The 21,480-nt window shown below is 40.7% G+C and overlaps 1 protein-coding gene across 4 annotated transcripts in view; it reads right to left on the bottom strand.

Annotated features, from left to right (window-relative positions):
• Nucleotides 1–21,480, bottom strand: part of afap1 (actin filament associated protein 1) — a 116,709-nt gene that overhangs the window by 27,333 nt on the left and 67,896 nt on the right. For all 4 annotated transcript variants that reach the window (XM_015957797.3, XM_054735616.2, XM_015957796.3 and 1 more), the window contains exons 2-3: nt 21,155–21,283; nt 20,137–20,219 (exon numbers count right to left, since the gene is read on the bottom strand). In XM_015957797.3, coding sequence (XP_015813283.1) covers nt 20,137–20,219; nt 21,155–21,281 — 210 coding nt within the window. In that variant the 5' untranslated portion in view covers nt 21,282–21,283. The remainder of the gene's footprint in view (nt 1–20,136; nt 20,220–21,154; nt 21,284–21,480) is intronic.

The raw sequence follows: 21,480 nt of genomic DNA, 5'->3' as shown, positions 1-21,480 counted from the left end.
ACACGAGTGTGAAAAACCTCTCGTCTACCTCTTGTATGTTTCATTTTTCTTTGATAGACAGTGCTCATCAAATTTCTTTATGACTTCATCAAACTTATCTTTTGTCATCCTGCTGGGCAAACACAAATGTGTTGAAGACCTCTATCGCTTCTGTGCCGGCGATGGTGAGCAGCATGGCTATTTTTCCTTTCATCTGCCCGATGGTCCACTCCGACAGCCGCGATGTACAGCATGAACTGCTGCTTGAAAGCCCTCCAACTTGCATCTACGTTTCCAGTCAGCTTCAGTTGACTTGGTGGTTTTATTGCATTCATCTTGCTGTGTTAGGGTTAGGGTTAGGGTGAATTAAAATACTAGGATTCCTAATGTTTTAATTCACTGCGTCACCAACTAATGTAGGAGAGGGAACATGTGAGTGAGTCACCCCGGTAGGAAGCCCTGCTTGCTGTGAGCAAGGATCTGTGGCTGATGAATGAAAACAAAAGAAAAACATTCGGGACTGAAGCTCCGTCAACATCGGTTGGCGACCGCGACGCGGCTGCATTTCGTGTCATTTTGGCGGTGCGCGCAGCTGCAGCTCGCGGTTCTAGGAGAAAGAACCAGGCATGCCCATCCCATCAGCAGCAGGTGGAGCTCACCGCTCCGCCCATCTCATAACCAGAGTGGAAAAAACCCATCAGCTTGGATTATACAGATGGGATTTTGGGTGTGAAATAACGCCAGTTAAAGTATTACTTCAGTGTTGTTTGTGTGCATGTTGTTCAGTAGCTAATGCTATAAATAATATCATGGTTTTTTTTTCGTAAGCACTACACACTGTGCGTGATGCGCGTTTGGGGAGCGCAGGTGCTGGTTTAGCGTGAGAGATTGGAGGTGTGGCGTGAGAGCGTGTGAAGAGGGTCAAATGCGTGTGTCTCACGCTCACTGTGTGAGAGTTGGCAGCCTTGCTTTATATCTTTATGTCAATATAACTGGTCAAACTGCTATGTTAGCGATTAGCCGCTATGCTAGTGACATGTTGCTCCGTCTCTAAGTGGTTATTACACGTATTCTCACAAGTTTGCTCAATCTGAGAGCCTCTGGGTAAATGTGCTGCTCTAAACTTTGCATATGGCGTCCTGGTTTTTAATTATTTGTGGACGTTCAACGCCAACGGAGTTCTGTCCATCCTGTTTGTGCGGAGCGACAAGCCAAACCCCTCCCTCCCCTGTGTAATCGGGAAACACCTATGGATAGTCGGAGTGGCCAAACTACCTCAGATATATTGTAAGGGTTTGAATAGTAAACTATAGGGTTAATGTTTTATTTTGAAGGCGAGCTCAATGGGTGAGAAATGTTGTTCCGGTTCCATTTTTTTCCGCTCTGGTTTGCTATGCTGGTAAATACTCCGTTATGAACGATTCTGTTGAAAAAGTTAAAAGTTTGTAAGGCGTGGGTTACGGCGACAGTAGCCTGAAAATAATGCTCATAAAAGAGCAACCAGAGACTCTGAGTCATTACAGTATAATCGCTGAAATGAGCCAATACTGTCAAGAGTCCAGCCATGTTTGCCCTGATAACTAATAACTCCACGGTGCATGACCCATGTGACCTTCAGTAGATGCAAATACATCATCATAACAGAAATAAATGATATGGCCACCTCTAGATGAAATTTAAATAATTTTACATTAATTATAAATATTAGGGCTGGGACTTGATTAAAATTTTTTTATCTAATTAATTACAGGCTTTGTAATTAATTAATCTCAATTTATCGCATTTTAATCGTTCAGGAAAATGTGCTCTTAAAGTAAAACTTTTAATTAAAATTATGAGACAGATAATCAAACATTAGACATGGTTATTACTGTAAACTAAAGCTTTTATTAAAAAATGCATTTTCATTATTCAAATGTCACTGTGTGATATGAAACAAAACCCAAATCAACTAAAATTTATAATTACAAATAGAAAACACCTGCAAAGGGTTCCTGAGCCTTTAAATAGTCTCTCTGTCCAGTTGAATGACTGAAATAAATTTGACTTTGCACCAGATTCTAATTTTTCCAGTTTCACATGTTGGTATAATTGGGAGTTTTTATTAGCATTTCTACTCATAACGTAGTAAAAACACACACATAAATAATAATCCTTCAAAATGACAATAGAACAGGCACAAATATGATCTAGGACTTAAATGTACTAACTTTTAACACCAGAGCAGGCGTGGCATATTCTGAGAATGATCAGGGACACTAACTGGTTCCAGTTGGATGACTGGAGGATGATGGGATGATAAAAGATCATGGCGAGGAAAGGTGAGCGGACCTTCCTTACATGGGAAGTCCTGATGTCACGTTAAGAAGGGGATGCTGCAGACCCGCAGATTCACGCCTGCTGCAGCGAATCTGGTGTGATCTCCAGCCTGATCACAACTTTCTCGTTCCTCGCTGCCCCGGATACACTTAAGCATCCGCCCCTTAGCTGATGACAGCTTCATAACACCTCGCTGCTTAATGATAGTAATGCATGTGATGTTTAGACAGAGACTCGTCTCAGAAACACATAATTCCCCGACAGAATTGTTTAGAAAATCATCAGAAAAGTTTCAGAGTGTTTCTGTTTTAACTTAAACTTCTGTTTTCAACTTTAAGACACGTTGTCTGTGATTGTTTACATAGTAGTGAGAACACGGAGCATTCTCCCAGCGGAAGCCAGGTGCCTCTCGTTTGTCTAACTACTTTCATAAACTACTGTTAGGGCACAGAATTATTCTGTCTGGTGCTTTCAGCGCTGCACAGATGTTACGCAAATGTTAAAAATATAGCTTACCGCAACTTTTGTAAAGTTTCCACTGCCATCGGACGGGCAGCCGCAGCAGAGACGATCTCTGAAAAATGTCCGTGACACGGACTTCGTTGTTGTCTGGAAGTTTTTTTTCCAAGTTAAGAAAAGAGGCGGACGTGTTTCCTAAATCCTGCATCAGTCCAAGCAAGGCAACTTCTTTCTGTTTTTATTACGTTTTAGTAGCCATTAGCATGTGCATTGTTGTGTGCGTCAGTGATATTCAGTCTACGAGGAAATCGTGCAATGACAAAGGTTCCGCCGTGCTTGAAATGCAAGGTGCGATTAAATGCGTTAATTTTTTTAACGCGTTATTTTTTTCTAATTAATTAATCGTAATTAACGCGTTAAAGTCCCGGCCCTAATAAATATATAATTAAAAAGTGCCTGTGGGACATTTGATACACCTCTAGCTCTCAACTGTGTGTGTGTGTGTGTGTGTGTGTGTGTGTGTGTGTGTGCGTGCGTGCGTGCGTGCGTGCGTGCGTGTGCGTGTGAGCAATCATCTGTACCAGTGTTTCTAAAGCTCCGACTGGTAGAGAATAGGCACTAAGGTTAAAGTTTGACAAGAATCAATACATTTTTATGCATTTAATCTACTGATTTATGTATATAATTTCTCAAGACAGCTTGAAGTGAGTTAACTTGTAAATTTTTTACAGGAGGAAAAATATCGAGATATATATCGTATATCAGAATTCAGCAAAAAGATATTGAGATATAAGTTTTGGTCCATATCGCCCAGCCCTAGAAGTGACTCTACTCTTTCTTTTGGTATTTTTGGCGTTTACACACAGAACACAATGCTCTGTGAGAGTCAGGATCTGCTCCTGTAGCCTCCTGTGTTTGGCGTCTCGTCTCCCTTGTTAGTGTTGATTTAACTCACCGACCCATTGTTACCCCCTGGTTTCCTGATTATCCTCGTGTATTTAAACCCTCTTTTTGGTGCTAGTCTGCGTCAGGTCCTCGTCTTGTCCTCCTGCTGTATCATTCTACTGACCATTATTCATTTTAACAGTTATTTTGCCTTTCAGTCTGACTCCTGCCTGATATCACCTGCATTTTGGGTCCTAACTACAACTCCATACCATGAGAGTGACTCTTCAAAAAACAGTAAATGCTCAAAAACACTGAGAGTCTGGGGCTTTCTGATCAGGAAATGACTAGCAGTGAATGAGTAAAAAGTGATTGCCCATGCTAGCTCCTGCTACTAGGTGTCTGAAGTAATTAGAGATAATAGACACTGGCTTGTTTCCGCCCACCTGTAAATGCCAGATGGTTAGCATTTATGCAAACCTTCAGAGATTTTCACCAAATGCGAATGAATGGTCTCCTGAAAAGAAGAAATTGTTCCACAAATGTTTGAGAAGTTAAATAAAACCCATCAGAAAGAGGCAATAGCTGATAGCATTCCTGTTGTGTGTATGCTAATCCTAAACCAACAGAAATACGTTCCTACAGGAAATACCACTAAAAGCTGAACAGTTTGTTCAGGTCACATCCATGGATGCAGATCAGAAATTCCACAGCCATAATGTGTAATCAAGCAGCGGTGAAGGACTTCTGACCTTGGTTTGGACTCTGAGTGGGAGGTTTGTCTGCTCTGGCCCTGGCCTCAAACTCTAAGTCCATGCCAAGTATCCAATTCTGCCCAGATGAGGACAAGCCCTGGCTAAATGTTTCTGCCACATGATCAGTGGGAGGATGAACCAACGGAGGTCTTCGGGGTTAGAAAATGGGAAAATTACATTTCTAACAGTTAAAAGAAAAAAAGTTTCATTTACAAGTAAACAGATTTCCTAAGGGTGAAAAATTACTTTTTGTGTTTAAAGGGACCAGAAACATGACTGGTTAGTAAGAAATGACTGATCATTTCAGCATTTCAATCATCTGAGAGAAGAATCACTCCTTTCATTTTACTCACTACGTTAGGGGAAACTAAATACCAGGGAATTAATCATCAATTGAACAGATATTACACAACACAATGCCGTAACTGAGAGGAAGTCTAAACAAAGCGATGTGGTGCAAGAGGAAAACTAAAACACCACTGGGTGGTAAAGTTTAGAAAGTTCCACTTTACTAGACTAACAACAGTTTCCTGAGTGTTGTTGACTCAAAGTAAGGAACTGTGTGAAAACAGTTTTGCTTCATGCTTTATTTTCTCACACAAGAGTTTTGCTGAGGCCGACACAACCAGCCTGTCTCACATCTGGGACACTGCACAGTCTAACCACAGCCTTCAGGGTCTGTGCTCGTACAGCTGGAAGTTAGGTGAATAACCCAAGGTTACCTGGATGGTAGCTATTGGAAGAATAAGTGGGGTTGCTTTGGACCCACCCAGAGGTGGTTTTTGCAGCTGGTTCCAGCTACTGCTCTTATTTCTGGGCTACTTCTCTCCAATTTTATGCACAAAATGTTTAAGATCTGCTATAGTTTTATTAGAGATATCAAAGCTGTTTAAATCAGAAATTCAAACATTTTCATTCTAATGAAAGTCAATAAAGGGCAAGTGGACAAAGCCCATCCCACACACATTCTATAAAGCTTAAGTGAGAGTTAAGAAGACTGTTATGTGTAATATGTTACGCACCGAAAGTTACATGTTACAAAACTGCATGCTACAAAACAAAGGTTACATGTTACAAAACGTAAACTGTTACAAAACATGAGTTACATGCAACTAAACAAGAATTACCTGTAACAAAACGAAAGTTATGTGTTACAAAACGTGTGTTACAAAAGAAAGTTACATATTACAAAATGAAAGTCAGGCGTTACAAAATTAAAAGTTAGGTGTTTCAAAACAAAAGTTACATGTTATAAAAAGGAAAGTTATGTGTTACAAAACAAAAGTTACGTGTTACAAAAGGAAAGTTACATGTTACAAAACAAAAGTTACATGTTACAAAATGTGTGTTACAAAAGACAGTTACGTGTTACAAAAGGAAAGTTACGTGTTACAAAAAGAAAGTTACATGCTACAAAACGAAAGTTACTTGTTACAAAACTAAAAGTTAGGTGTTACAAAACTACAAGTTAGGTATTACAAAACTACAAGTTAGGTGTTACAAAACGAAATGTTACATGTTACAAATCGAACATTACAGGTTACAAAACGAACGTTACATGTTACTAAACGAACGTTGCGCGTTACAAAACAAAAGCCACGCATTACTAAATGTGAATTACATGTTACAAATAAGTAACATAACAAAATATGAATTACACACTACAAAACAAAAGTTGCGTGATACAAAATGTGAAATACATGTTAAAAATAAGTTACAGCTACAAAACTTGGTATAAATTACATGTAATATTGCCCCAATCCTAGCTCCATACTCTGGTTTATTAAGGTCACCATGGTTACAACACATTTGTGTCAGTTGGGTGAAAATTAAAAGTAAGCTTGAAAAACTATGAGCATCAGAAGGCTCAGAGTAAGGTGAGGCCACGCCCACAGCAAGATGAAATTGTTGCAGGGGAAAAAAATGACACAGAAAACATGATCAAAAACAAAAGGAGCAACACACCAAAATTCCTAATCACTAACTCAGATTACAACAGAAGGTTCAGTGTGATTAAGGGTAATCACTAGTCACTCACACACTGGTGAAATTCATCTCTGCATTTGACCCATTCCCTTGGGGAATGGTGAGCTGCAGCTGTGGCTGCTGCGCTACTTGGTGGTAAAAAACCCCAATCCAACCCCTTAAAGCTGAGTGTCAAGCAGGAAGGCATTGGGTCCCATTTTTTTAAGTTTCTGGTATGACTGGACCAGGATTTGAAACCCGATATCCTAGTCCCAGGGGGGGACACACTACCACTAGGCTACTGAGATGGTCATGTTAAATAAGGAAGCATCCAGGAGCACTGTTTTTAGGAAATTTAGTCAAAGAACTGAATCTTCCCCATAATAAGCTTCAAATTTTGAGCTGAAAGAAATCTGAAGAGTAGAAAAGATGAGATCTGTCATCTCACAAGGGACCTGAACAGAAACCCAAGTCCTACAGCAGAGAGACAGCTGGTGGAAGAAAACAAACAGGTTTTGATGAGTCATCTCTATCAAAGTGTGATGGAAGTCAGATGAGTTTTTTTTAGCATACAAGGACTAACAAGTCCATTTATTTGACCTACACAGACATCTCTCCTCTCTGGAGGACTTGTTCCACATGAGGAACCATGACCCACACCTCCATGTTCCAGCTCTGTGTTTATAAACGAACCACCCATGCTAGTGCTACCTCTGACAAAGATAAACACTTTCCCACTGGGCAACATACCATTTTTCTTGCTCTCCATAGATTTTCCCATTTCCTGTCTCAGGCAAAGCAGAGAGGTGTGGTTCCTGCTGAACAGGTGCCTCCACCCAAGTTCCGTTCATAACGGAAGTGCCAAACTTTCCCAGCTGTGCTGAAAAAATAACTGGCTGGTGAGATTGAGCAGGACATTACCTTTATTTCTTTTAGCTCACAATGAGGTGTGAATATGGCTGGGCACCATCCAGTTAAAGCAAGTCTAGAAACGCAGCTTCAGAAAGGAAGGGTGGGCCTCCTGTCCAAGTGCAAAGAGCCAAGTCCACTCCAACGAGTCAAGCTGGAAGTTTCCTAAGAAGCACTTCGACGAGCCATCTGTGAGGCTGTCCCTGGAAAATGACGGGATGTAAATGTCGATTGATGCAGAGCTAAACAAAGTTCTGCTGGAGGTTTAATTATTAATTACTAGAATGAGAGCGTTTTCCATTAGTTTTTAACTGTCCTGTTCATCTCAACCCTAACCCTAACCCTAAGACCTTTCTGTTTCTACAGATTCTGATTGAATGATGTCACACCAGCTGGTAAATGCTAACATTTGATTTGGGAAGCCCAGACACCAATACCAGCATCTGGTATGGGTCCTGTACTGGGGTTGTGTACTGGTACTTTGACACCACCTTGTGATACTCAGCTCTTGGTGGAGCAGCAGCAAACTCTGGACAAGATGAAGTCATTCCGAGTAGATGTGTAGCAGCTATCTGAATCCTAATAGTACCAATGTTTTATGTGAATGGCTGCTAGACTGTCACAGACCCCTGGTTTAACGCTTCCCAACACTTTAGCCAGCTGAATCACTTCCAGCTTAGAGTAAGGTTCGGGTTCTCCAATGCGTTTTTAAGCAAGCGTTGCTTAAAAGCGATCTGTCAAGTGTAGAATCATGAATGTCCTGTTTTTGACCTAAAGGTCATGATCTGCTGCATCTGCTCGAGCAGAGGCATAAAGTCTCTGACAGGCTAATCTACATGAGATAGTGGCCAAGGTCTTTCATGCACTCTGCTCATCTGAACTGCTCCACCTTTGTTTCAGCTCAATACGAAGACAAAGAACACTCTTTTGATGAACACATAATCAACAACTTTGTTATTACCAATAATAATGTGAGCCCAATGTTCAATCAATCTGCGAAATGACAATGTTATTACTTGATATTATAATCCTGTCATCAGTAGTATTTTACAAGTAATTATAATCCTGGACATTTGCACTAGACACTGAGGACACGTAATGCTGAAGTCACACGACACATTTCCTTCTGTCTGATCCAATCAGAACCTTCGTTTCTGGCGCTAGGCGTGGTTTTCTGGGGTGGTTGTATAAACCCTCTTTTTGCATGTCAAATTCTGATTCGCCAGTAAACCAAAATATGACAATTATAAAAACTATTCCACGCCACCTTTTCTTTAGTTCAAAGCGTTCTAGAGAAGTCTGGGACAGGCCATCCGGACTTCCTCTTCAGCCAAAAAGAACCTTAACAAGCTGGATAAAATCTGTTGCAAGTTACACCTGACTGCAATGGCTCCTTCAGAATTAAAGATGAACCTCACGACCCCTTCAGGGTCTCGGAGACGCCAGTGATAACCTGTCGTGACCTGGTAGCATTCCAAGACTAGTTTGGTCGACACCACTGCTTTTCTACTGGCTTCGGTACCAAGGAGGGTCCTTGAGGACCTCTGCATTCTGGATCTAACTGAGGCTTCCTCTGGGTACGTAGACCGACAGATGGCATTTCATGTGAATTATAAATCTCATACTAAAGTTTAGAGCGAAACATTCACTCCCACTCAGAACTAACTGCTTCTCCGGATCCACTGGATCTGAATAACATTCCACACACACAACATCATCATTCATCACGTCTCACTCCACCTTAGTTCCATCAGTACACAGGGTATTTAAGTTAGTCTTGTTTAAATTGTGTAGAAATAAATTTCTTAACTATTTTAAACCTGACTCTCTCTCTTTCCTTGGAGTTAATACGAAGTGTCACTTAATCCCTGCAATAAAAAGTTTGATCTTCTGGTTAAAATATTCTAAGATCCATCAGATTGATATTTCATATTTCTATGGAATCTCACATTTTATGGTTCATAAGTAAGATGTAAACTACCCATTCTTTACACACTTTTCTGGGGAGAAAAACACTTAGAGAAAAAATAAAGTTAACAGCTGAAATAGCTGGAAATAATACAGTTAAAGAGCAAATTGTAGAAGAAAGTAGTAGAGTGTGGAACGTGGTCAGTATGTCCTCCAGCAGTCTAAGCCTATAGCAGCACAACTACAGAGATAACTCTGGATAACCTAGCCTTTTAGATGGAGGCATGTTGGAGGCAGGGCAAGGGAGAGTCGTCTTTACCGACTGTACACTCCACCTCCCTCTACTCCCCCCATTGTAGCTCATCCCCACCAGTGTGAATGTGTGTGTGAATGGGTGAATGACTGATTGTGTTGTAAAGCACCTTGGGGGGTTCCAGGACTCTAGAAGGCGCTATATCAAATACAGGCCATTTACCATTTCACTTGTCCAGATCTAGGCCAACATCAGATTTGAACCATAGGCCCTATCAAATAAAAATATTTTAAGCCTAGTCTTAAAAGTAGACAAGGTGACTGCCTCACGGACTAAAGCTGGGAGCTGGTTCCACAAGAGAGGAGCCTGAAAGCTAAAAGATCTGCCTCCCATCCTATTTTTAGATATTCTGGGAACCACCAGTAAACCTGCAGTCTTTCTGGAAACCACCAGTAAACCTGCAGTCTGAGAGCAAAGTGCTCTGTTAGGAATGTATGGAACAATCAGGTCACTGATGTATGATGGAGCTTGATTACTAAGAGCTTTATATCTGAGAAGGAGGAGCTTAAAATCTATTCTGAATTTAACAGGCAGCCAATGTAGAAAAGCTAAGACAGGAGAGATATGATCTCTCTTTTTAATTCTTATCAGAACATGAGGACTTTAAAGTGACAACCCATCCTGCCTTGTTAGACACAACCAGCTACTTGTCTGAACAAACAGGCAAACCTAGCATTTAAGGCTGAAACAAATCACCGAATGATTCAAATGGTTCCATTCATTAAATTCCTTGATTCATTTTTTACTGATTCGAAGCTTTGTTAAATGTGTGCCCCACAGTCTGAACACATTTTACTGGAGCACCATGTGGTAATCTAGGTGCTGTAGAGGAAAATAGAGAAACAACTAATGACCTAAACCATTCTAAAAGGCAGACACGGTCCAAAGTTTGAGATCAAGAGATTAATTACAAGCAGAATTGCTAATGCTAAGCTAACGGGTAGCATTCTCACAAGCAAGTGTGGTTCAGAAAAAATGTGACAGTTGTGAACGTCTAAAAGTGGAAGATAAATCCCCGTCATCCCATTTATTTATGGATCTCTGCAGCAGTGTGGGGCTGAGCCGCTGCAGCTACCGTCTGGTTGTTGCTACGAGTCTGCTCCATCCGCCGCAGGTCTGTGGCAAGCCGTTGTAGCATATAATTAACACTTTTATATTTCAATACAATTTTGACTAAATTATGTTGCCAACCTGTACATACCGTAATAAAATATACCACAAGTACATTGTTACAAGTAGAAATTAAATGTTAGCATTTCTAGTAGCTTACTACTTAACACATTAATGAAATAATTAAATTCTACTCATTATATGTGAACATATTTAGATGTGTTATTTTGACTAGGATGAAGTCAATATAAACCTAAATTGTGAATGAAATGCAAGTCAAATGTTGTTCCATAAAATATTTATTAATTATAAAAATCAGCTGGGACTGAGAGAACTAGACAACACCAATTATTTCTATATTATTGAGCCTTTTATAATTTTTATTTTCATATTTTTAGCAGCAGACCATAATCTCGTTTCACATCGTCAAATAGAATACTTGATTAATCGATTTAAGATTCGATAGAATACTCGAATACTAAAATATTCGATAGCTGCAGCCCTACTAGAATTTACTGAAACTACCCAAAACCTTAACTTTATTAGTACTTGATAATTACTCAAAGATAAGTACTCATACTTGATTTTGAAAAACCAAAGATGACAATACAATACATAAAATTAACAAAACTAACTCTCACAATGGATTGTACTCTTCTTATTTTGCAGAGTAAAAACAAAAAAACTATCTGATAGTCCAGATCCCGTATACCGGTTCCAACTGTAAACTGTAGCAGTATTAGTAAGTATTAGCTCTCTGCAAACAGACTGCAGAAATACTTTGAGTTTCCCTCAGTGCTTTATTAAGTCACCTTGATCTCATCATGCGTCAGAAAAAAAGAACTTGGCATTGTAAAAAGTCTTCAAGTACACTAAAGTGGGGAAAATGTTGCGAAATAGCTTTTCCATCCATGCTCTACTTTCTCAACAGGGACGTTTTCCAAGAAGTGTGAGTAGGCAGAAACGGTTCTGGACCCAGAACCAGGCCATGCTGTCTATTAGTGCACTCCCACTGCTCGCTGTAGTTTCTACCTAATCAATCTGCAATTTGTCACTTGTTTAGTTACCCGCATTACAACGTGCAGCAGATTTCAATACGAGCTGTTAAATTCATTTCCTGCCTCGAGTCAGTGACACAAGATTACTGATGTCACCGAATGCTTTGCTGTGGTTGACTGTGCCACAAAGTAGGGGAACCCCAGAGAGGAGTTAAGTCATACATGGGGGAAAAAATCTAAAGCAAACCAAAGCACACGGAGGAGAAATGCTCTGGAGACAAATCTTTCTACGGACACGCTGAAGAAGGTCTGGTTCCATTCAGATGTTCGTCTGGGAGCCAAAGCTTGCTGGTGACGCACTTCGAAGTTCAACACAGCAGAGGGACACGTTTACTTCCTCAGGCTGCAGAACTTTTAGTTAGGCAAAGTAAAGCAACTCCCAATTACTCCAAATGCTTGTACCATGTCAGATAGTTGGTTCAAATAACCAAGCTCACCATCAACCACCAAGAATCACAGAGTACAGTCTGGTTAGGCTGGAGCACCAGGTCTGAGCTGGAGAGGACATCTATCTTTGAGTGCTTGGGGGGTGGGGGTGGGGGGAGAAGGGGGAGGAAATAAACTCGAAATGAGAGCCAGACTGTTGAGGAGAACACCACCCAGCCCATGTTGGTGTGCACATCCATCACATGAACACATTTCTGCAGGAGAAACCAAATAAATCTGATGATTGCTGTTAGATTTGTGTGTGTGTGTGTGTGTGTGTGTGTGTGTGTGTGTGTGTGTGTGTGTGTGTGTGTGTGTGTGTGTGTGTGTGTGTGTGTGTGTGTGTGTGTGAAGAGAGGACAAGAAAAAAGAAAAGCAGGAGGAAAGGAGGAGGTAGGGGGCGGTGCTGCTCTCCAACATCAACACAGATGGAAATCATTTGTGTTTGTAAACGCAAGAGGACTGGTCCACAGTCGGCTCCGAGTAGGGGTGTCACGGATCGTCTCATGGGACGCAGCCGAAGAAGTGACCGGAATACTAACAGCTAGAACTGAAACAACTAGATTAACAAACGTAAGTACAGGTCCTTCTAAAAAAAATTAACTTACGGTATTGTGATGAAGTTCATTACTTTCTGTAATGTATTGATAAACATTAGACTTTCATATATATTAGATTCATGACACACAACTGAAGTAGTTCAAGCCTTTTATTATATAAAGGCTCCCTGTGGGGGGAAATAGGTGTGCATTAGTAGATGAGGTGCTCTGGATCAGGTGATTGGATTGTATATTTGTTAGTCGTTGTCCTTCCCTTTCTTTTTTTGACCCTGAAACCCTTATTCATGCATGCTTCACATCAGAAATCCACTAATACAATAGTATCTTATATGGCATCTCATCTAAAACCATCAACACATTTCAACACATCCAAAATTCTGCTTCCCATCTCCTAACCCACCTGCTCCAATGACCACATCTCTCTTGTCCGTTCAACAATTCCATTGGCTTCCTCTCACTTAGAGCATCACAAGCCCTCCATAACCTGCCCCCCCCCCCCTGCCTCCCTGACCTGCTCTACCACCGTGCCGCATCCCACTCCCTCCTCTCCCTCCCCCACCTTTGACCAAGCTCTGAACCTGGCGAGACAGAACTTTCTCCATTGCTGCCCCCATCCTCTGGAACTCACTCCTACAGCTCCTCCACAACTGCCGACTTCTCCACCTTCACAACTCTTCTCAAACTAATTCCAAAACAACTTTAAAGTCTACTTTTCATTGTTGCATAATCTCCTTCTTTTAGCTAGATTTTTACTGCATCTCTTGAGTGTTAGCCTGTGCATTAAGGTGGGCCTAGGCTCTGGCCAGAGCAGAAGGCCTTTCATTAACCAGGAGCTGGGACTGTGATACAGACAACATACAGTTGTTTCTGGAATGCTTCAACTACCATGTCCTCCATCTTAGTGGGTGGTGAATGTCACATGGTCAAGTGACACGGGCACATGGAGGGTTGTTCAAGAAAAGCCTTACCCTTCCCGCTCCACAGATGCACTAACAGTCCTTAAAACCATTTGGATCCTTTTAAGATGAGCATTTATGTTTATGTTTTACTTTAGTATTAAGATGTGTAAATGGTGTGTATAAAGACATGCGTCACTAATTTAGAGTTCATTGAAAACAAATGAAAGAAAGGCCACTGGTTTTCAAAAAAAAATAAAAAGTCTTTAAACTTGTCATTTTAGTACATCTGATGCATTTTGCATTAAAATATCCTTCTGACTGCTTTCCAGGAGACGACGCACAGATGAACCCTAACCCTAACCCTTCAGCACACTCAGATGAGGAAGTGGATCACAAGTTTCCATGAGAATACCAGTTTGGTGGAGAACCAGAAAAGTTGTATTGCATTAAATCCAGAAAGTGAAAAACAAAAGTATCCACACCTACACAAAGACTCTAATAGGCTTAGTTTTAGATTTAGTTTGGAAACCTTTAGGTCATCTTGGAGCTCACGGGCTGAACCGTTCACATCGTCATTGCTTTAGTTGTTTAGCTCTTTCTCGAAGTCCTTGCCCACATGACTGTGAGCTCTGGCCTTTCACACACTGGACTTATGGTGAGAACATTTTAAAAGTTATTTTCAAAGTCTTGAGTTTAGAAAACTTCATATAAAGAGTCCAAAAGATTGGGGGATACAGAGCTTTTCCCTGTCACTATGGGCCCTAAAGCAGGAGGAAACATGGCTGTTTGCTTGATTTTTCCTTATTCTGTTGTGTGTAAACTGGACAACATCTGGGAACTAACTGTAAATTATATCAACGAGAAATATGAGCTGAGAGAAAATTTGGATGTGAATTTAACGTGTTGATATTTGGACAGTACCCTAAGTTCCTGAAGGGACAATACGGACACAAATAACTAAAATTGTCCACAGCAGGAGAAAAATGTTCTGGTTTTTTTTCTTGTCCCAATAGGGTATCTATAGGACTCGGGTTTTTTTCTGGAACGGATCACATTATATGAGTGACAACATTTCTGGAACAGAGCTGATAGAGCTGAAATTACAAATACTCTATTGTCCCTAATCGACCCTAATAGAATCCCTAAGCTGTTTTCTAATTCATCTTATAATGATCTACCAAATGGATTTCTGGATTTACATACTGGAACTTCAAGGTGTGGATTACTCATTTACACATTTGCAGTGGAATCTAGTAAGAATGAATGGCCTGCAGGCAGTACTCAGGGCATAAAGAAGCCCATAAACCCCAGTCTCAGCAGGTCTGCAACGTCACAGGAGAGTAGGGCTGTAGCGAAGCCTCGACGAAGTCGACGGCTCGATTCTAAAAATTTGTCGACGTCAGATCCGGAAGTCGACGCACCGCGCCCACTTGTTGCATCCCCAGGAGTTTGTAAATAGAGGAGGAATCTGCCTGTTTTTCCTCTAGCTCGCCCTCTTCTCCGCCTTCACTAACATCTCCACCAAATACCGAAGACCCGGAACAACGTCCGTCCACTACTAGATTATTTTCCTGTTTTGCCCCTTCGTCTCCCGGCAACAGACAACAACTTCCGGGGTCAGACGCGCTGCTTCGTGTCTATCGCAGATGTAGAAAATCACCGGGAGCGCTTCTCCCTTCATAAAGGAGCTTCTTTCAGACATGAGGAGAGCTGTTTTGGTGGTAGCAGTCTCTCCTCCGTGCTGGTCTGTTTGCTGCTGGGTGTTTTTGTTGTATTTAAACTTGGTAACTTGAACTTAACGTTGGTAAAGCTACTGTTAGCATCTTCGCTAACAGCTTCTTGCGTTGGGATAAGCTGTTACGTTTTGGTTTAGAGTTCATCTTTTTTGTGGTGTAGATCTCCTTTTTTATTACATTTAGAGTGTTGTGGGTTTTCGGTTTAGTGTAAAATATCACCTTGAGTTTGGTTTAACCCGTAACACCACTCGCCTCACGCACATAAGTAACCAAAACAAAGCAGCATGGAGACACTCCATCTTCTACCACCTCTCAGGCAGCAGCCTGCACTCCCAAGTTCTACACGTCACCAGAACATAACCAACCAACACAATAAACGCAGTGTTATACAAAATGGAAGGCCTGTAGTGTTTATTCTCTTACAGTAAGAATTTATCAATTTTTTTGAGGAATTTATTTGAGATTTTCTGGTTTTTGTTAATTGTGCAATAGAAAAATAATCATTAGATTAATTTTCTAAATAGTCATTAGAATAGTCGACTATTCGATAAAATAATCGTCAGAATAATCGTTTTAAAAATAATCGTTTACCCCCAGCCCTACAGGAGAGCTTCACACAGCTGTTTTTTATGGAACTCAAAAGTATTCAAAATTCTATAATAAGACATTATGATATAAATATCTACATGAAGAAATACTAGACAATCATGTAATCTGACAATGAAATGATGAAATAACAGAATATTATGTAAAATTTAAGCTCAATATTATGAAATAGTTTTCATTCTTCTTTTAAAATGCCTTTGTTATTATCATTTTTTTCCAAGTCATTTTTTCATAATAATCCAAATTAATATTGAGACATTTTTATGTAATTCATTCAGTTTTTATTACATAACGTCTTTTTAACAAAGACAGCTTTTATTTCATAATAGTGTTTTTTCCCATGGCTGATTTATTTCATAATGAGGCTTTACAGCAGAATGTCTCAGTCCGTCAGTCAAGCCTAACGAGGTGGAGCCAGTGTGTCATTGGCTGCTAATTCAGTCAGACAAAAGCAATCGCTCACAAAGTATGGACACGGTGCTCGTGTGTCCGAATCCAGGATGCTTACGAGTACGGGTCCTTGCCGGTCTAGCAAGGCCGGCTCCTTGCTCAACCGCTAAGACCGGTGTTACACCAAATTCTGTGACCAATCACAATTTGTGACCCCCAGGGGGCAGTGTTGCGTTTTGTTACATTTATACATCCTGAATTGTCATAAAAGAAGATGCCACGTTAAAACCGTAAATTACGTAAGCTTTGAGGAAGTTGTGCGGTGCGAACCATGGATATTAAAAAGAGCGTTTTTTTAATGTTTATTGCAAACAAACGGGAGAATAAATGCAGCGGTAAGCAGGGCTTTGACAAGAAATGTTTGCTAGCGTTAAAATTGATTTTACAACATATGAGGTCCGCAGGCTGAGCGATTCCGACTCCACAATCGTAATCAATTAAAAACCGAATCCACATCAGAGTACATAGTTGAGCTCAGGCGGCTGTCGGAACACTGCCAGTTTGGAGAAGGGTTGTCTGATGCACTGAGAGACCATTTTGTCTGTGGCATGCATAATGAAAGCACGCAGAAACGACTACTCACGGAGGACAATCTCACCTTACACTGTGCATTAGAGATCACCATATCTATGGAGACAGCGGCAAAAGATGCGGGTGAACTCCAGAAGAAACACATGGAGCCATGTTCTATAAATAGAATGCATGCGCAGGGCAGCACTAAGTCACAGTCACAGACGTGCTTCAGATGCGGCAAAAAGTCACATGATGCCGCCAATTGCTGGTTCGAGGATAAGGAATGCCTGAACTGTAATGAAAGAGGACATATACAGAAAATGTGCAAATCGAAGCAGTATGATAAAAAGAAAAAAAAAACTAAATGTGGAAAAGAGACAAAAAGCTGCAAGAAAGAAATGAAACAGACTCCAGTGACTCACAAGCAGATTTGGCTCGTCTTGAGCTGTATTCACTGCTAGAGAAGAAAAGTGATGCAATGGATCACACCAAAGGTACAAGGGGTTGAGTTATCGATGGAACTGGACACTGGGTCTGCGCTCTCACTGATCTCATATGAAGATTACAGAGGTAAATTTCCCAACCTGAATTTAAAACACACCACAGTGAAACTGAAAACATACACAGGTGAGAGAAATACTCCATTGGGAAAATTAAATGTTGAAGTGGAACATCAGGACAGCAAATGCAATTTGGAACTTGATGTTCTGAAAAAGGGAGGTGTGCAATTGTTTGGTCACGGGATAACTACGGGACCCGCGACACAAGCTCGTTCTGGATGACTTCTGTCTAAAATGTAATTTCAAAAACAAATACACAAATGAAAAATGTCTATAAACGGAACCGCTTTAAGCGTTTTAGTTTTCTGCCACTAGTTTTTGAACAAACTTAAGTTTAAAACGTCGTAGCTCTCCCCATTTTCTCTTCCTGTTGAAAGTCCACAGCCGGTGCGCAAAGCATGCTGGGATAGCCTTGTTCTATTACAGAGAAATCCAGGAAAACCAAACCATGTAGAAGGATTAACCAATGGTGTTTCAGGTCACACCCACTGGCTTGACTGACGGACTGAGACATTCTGCTGTAAAGTCTCATAATGAAATAAATCAGCCATGGAAAAAAAAAACACTATTATGAAATAGGGCTGCTCGATTATGGCAAAAATAATAATCACGATTATGGTGACTGAAATTGAGATCACGATTATTTAGGACGATTTTTCAATTTATGTTGATTTTATTTGTTTTTATTCAGTCATAAAATTGCTCAGGGCACAATCAGGACAAAAATAAGAAACAAGATGATCACTAAAATAACTCCTGATTCCCAGGATAAAAAGACCAATATACTTATAGCTCCTAGTTTATGACCCAAGGGCTATAGACCTTGGTTTAACTCATTTAAGTCTAACCAGTACAGACCCAAATACCAATATCTTGCAAATACTGACAGCAAGAATTATACTGTGGCATTTATAACAAATAAATGCAAATAAATTGATGTTCACAAAATGTTGCATAACATTTATTGAGTCGTGTCAAGGTGCTGTAGGAGCGTGCACTAGCACCGTGTCCTCAGAGAGATTAGTTATTATTTATCAGTGTGAGGAACTTATTTCTACCTTATTTTAAACTATTTATTTACAAGTCCATCAGTTAATGTAATAATTGTCCCAACCACAGCTGCACCCCCCACCCCTCCACCCCGGTCTCACAGCAATCAGGGGCAAGCTGCACGTGTGTTTAGCGCGCTGCACGCGCACATTTAGCTGTTTTTAGCTGCTCAGGAGACCGCAGGTGCGGTGTGTGTCACTCACTCTGGTTAATCCAACAAGGAGCCGGCTCCGAGAGCTGTCTTTAGCGACCGACACATCACTGCATCATTCCCTTTCCTAATGTCCTGCAGGAAATGTCGACGACAGTTATCCAGAAAGTAGCTAAGGGTTCCCAAAGATGTTTCTGAGATGTTCGCTAGGTACTTTTAGGATTAAAAAGTCAAGAAGGGGGTCTGAAAAGCTGCTAGAAATAGCGTCAAAGTCGCTAAGTTGGCAACACTGTGGAGGAGCGCTTCATTTGCAACTCAGGGCAGCGCAAGCGGGAGGAGCAAATAATCGGCTTGTTTTGTTTTTTATAATCGTTCAAAACTCAGATCGTAATCGTGATTAAAATTCGATTAATTGAGCAGCCCTATTATGAAATACAAGCTGTCTTTGTTAAAAAGACATTATGTAATAAAAACTGAATAAATTAAATAAAAATGGCTCAATCTTAATTTGGATTATTATGAAAAAATGACTTTTGGAAAAAACATTAATAATAAAGACATTTTAAAAGAAGAATTAAAAATATTTCATAATATTGAGCTTAGAATTTACATAACATTCTGTTATTTCATCATTTCATTGTCAGATGACATGACTGTCTAGTATTTCTTCATGTAGATATTTATTTCATAATGTTTTATTTATTTATTGAATTTTGAATACTTTTGAGTTCCATAGATTTTGGAGTTTTATTTCCTGATATTTGGACATCTTTCCCCAGACTGAACAACAGCAATGCGACTACCACTGACTAGCAACACTGATGTTTTATATCCACAAATAAAACAAGCCTGGAGGAGCTTCTGCTGTGTGGTGAAGTTGTTAATGCTAACATTAGCTTCAACTAGCCAAGAAGTTAGCTGTCAAGTCCTGGTCGTTAAAACAACAACAGCCTTCCAGATGGGTGAGTCCATGAAGGCTAATTCACAGAGTGATGTAGATCTGTCAGGCTTTTCTGATCTTTGAGTTTCACCGGCAATTTTCTATCAGAAGCTAATGCAGGAGATAGGTGTAGAAGACTATTTCATGTTCAGCCTGTGTGGAAAAACTCAAAATGACTGATTATAATAAAATAATGAGCATTAAAAATGTTTTTTCAGTCAACTACACCATTAAACACACCACGTTTAGATGTGATTTAAATGACCAATCCACAACTGGTTTCACCTTGTTTACAGAGCCGGGACCAGCCATGTTTAACATCTTGGATTAGCGTTTGGTTTAGCATCCACCACAAAAGAAACTTGCCATGCATGTCATATTTCAGTGTTGCCATGACAACAAATAAACTTTATGTGAGAATCCCGGCAGCGTGCGGCTGAGCTCAGCCACATTTTTGAAAGACTAAAAGGAAGAAACACCAGATCTGGAAACACAGCGACACAGACTGGTATTGGTGGAAACACTTCTGCTGGGTCAGAAACATCTCAAATGCCTGCAACAGAGTGAAATACATGGATGTCCTACCAGCCAGGGGTGGGGGATCTCAGGGAGGGGCATCTGGGGGGGCGCTGGCAGACCACTGTGGATCTCGGACTTGAGTGATGGCTCTGTGGAGAAGAAGGAGTGACGTCACATTTGGCAAATAAACATCACAATACATGAACAGTTTGAGTCAAACCTCAGCAGCTGGTCCGGAGGTGGGGGTAGTCCTCAAAATAATGTTTTTCTCTCTCTTACACACCAGCATGAGCCCTTTAGCTGTAGGCCACACCAGGCTGCTTTTACCTACGTAAATTGATGTTTTCTTGGTTACTGAAGAGAAATGGCAGTATTTCCTACATTACAAAGCCATTTCATGACCATTATGGCCCCCCCAGACATCTGCAGTTCACTGCCATTTATCATCTTCTGGTCCAGATCCTAACTGATGGAGCTCGCTGATCATCATCAATGTTTGACTTAGTCAGAATTTGTGGGGTTGTGTTTGTTCTCCTGTCTCTGGAGGATTGGCCACACGTTTTCAATTTAGATTTAGATCATGGGAGTTTCCTGGACCTGGACCCAACATGCTGATGTTTAGTTCCTCATCCACTTTGTTCTGCTTTTCGCCTTCTGGCCCGGTGCTCCATCATGCTGGAGAAGACATTGTTTATCACAAAACTGTTGCTGGATTACTGGAGGAGTTCCTCTGGGAGGATGATTAGGTACCATTCATTATTCATGGCTGTTCTGAGGCAAAACTGTGACCGAGTCCTGTACTTTGGCTGAGAAGCACCTTACTTAACATCCACCCAACATCTCGACTTGAAACGGATCCAACTCAATGGCCAAAGTTCTGTCCCATTCCTAGAGATGCTCATCAACTCTCACAGTTCTTTAGGATCACTGTTTAACAAATGTGTCTATAGGTTTTTCAGAAATACTGAAGAAAATACGCCAACGTGATCACAGAGGACAGCTAATCACCACAAAGAAATATAAATGTGACTCATCTGAGTCACGCAGAATCCTTGATAAGGTCTGAAACAGACCATAAGCTCACCTTTGTCTGAGAGTACCCTGTTCAGGATGTTGGAGAGATGCACCTTCTTCTCCCTGATCCCAGCACTCAGATACTCCCGGTCCAGCAAGTCCAGGAACAGACGAAGCTCAGACACCAGCTCCTCCATCGCTGCAGAACAAATGATCATTAGGTGCTAGAAAAGCACAAACCAGGGATTCACACCAAAGCAGAAAAATCTAAATACAGGTGCTGGCCAGTAAATTAGAATATCATCAAAAGGTTGAAAATATTTCAGTAATTCCATTCAAAACGTGAAACTTGTACATTATATTCATGCAATGCACACAGACCAATGTATTTCCGAT

Source organism: Nothobranchius furzeri, chromosome 3 (genome assembly GCF_043380555.1).
Source record: "Nothobranchius furzeri strain GRZ-AD chromosome 3, NfurGRZ-RIMD1, whole genome shotgun sequence".
NCBI classification, from domain to species: Eukaryota; Metazoa; Chordata; class Actinopteri; order Cyprinodontiformes; family Nothobranchiidae; genus Nothobranchius; species Nothobranchius furzeri.
This window is presented reverse-complemented; position numbering and strand designations above follow the sequence as displayed.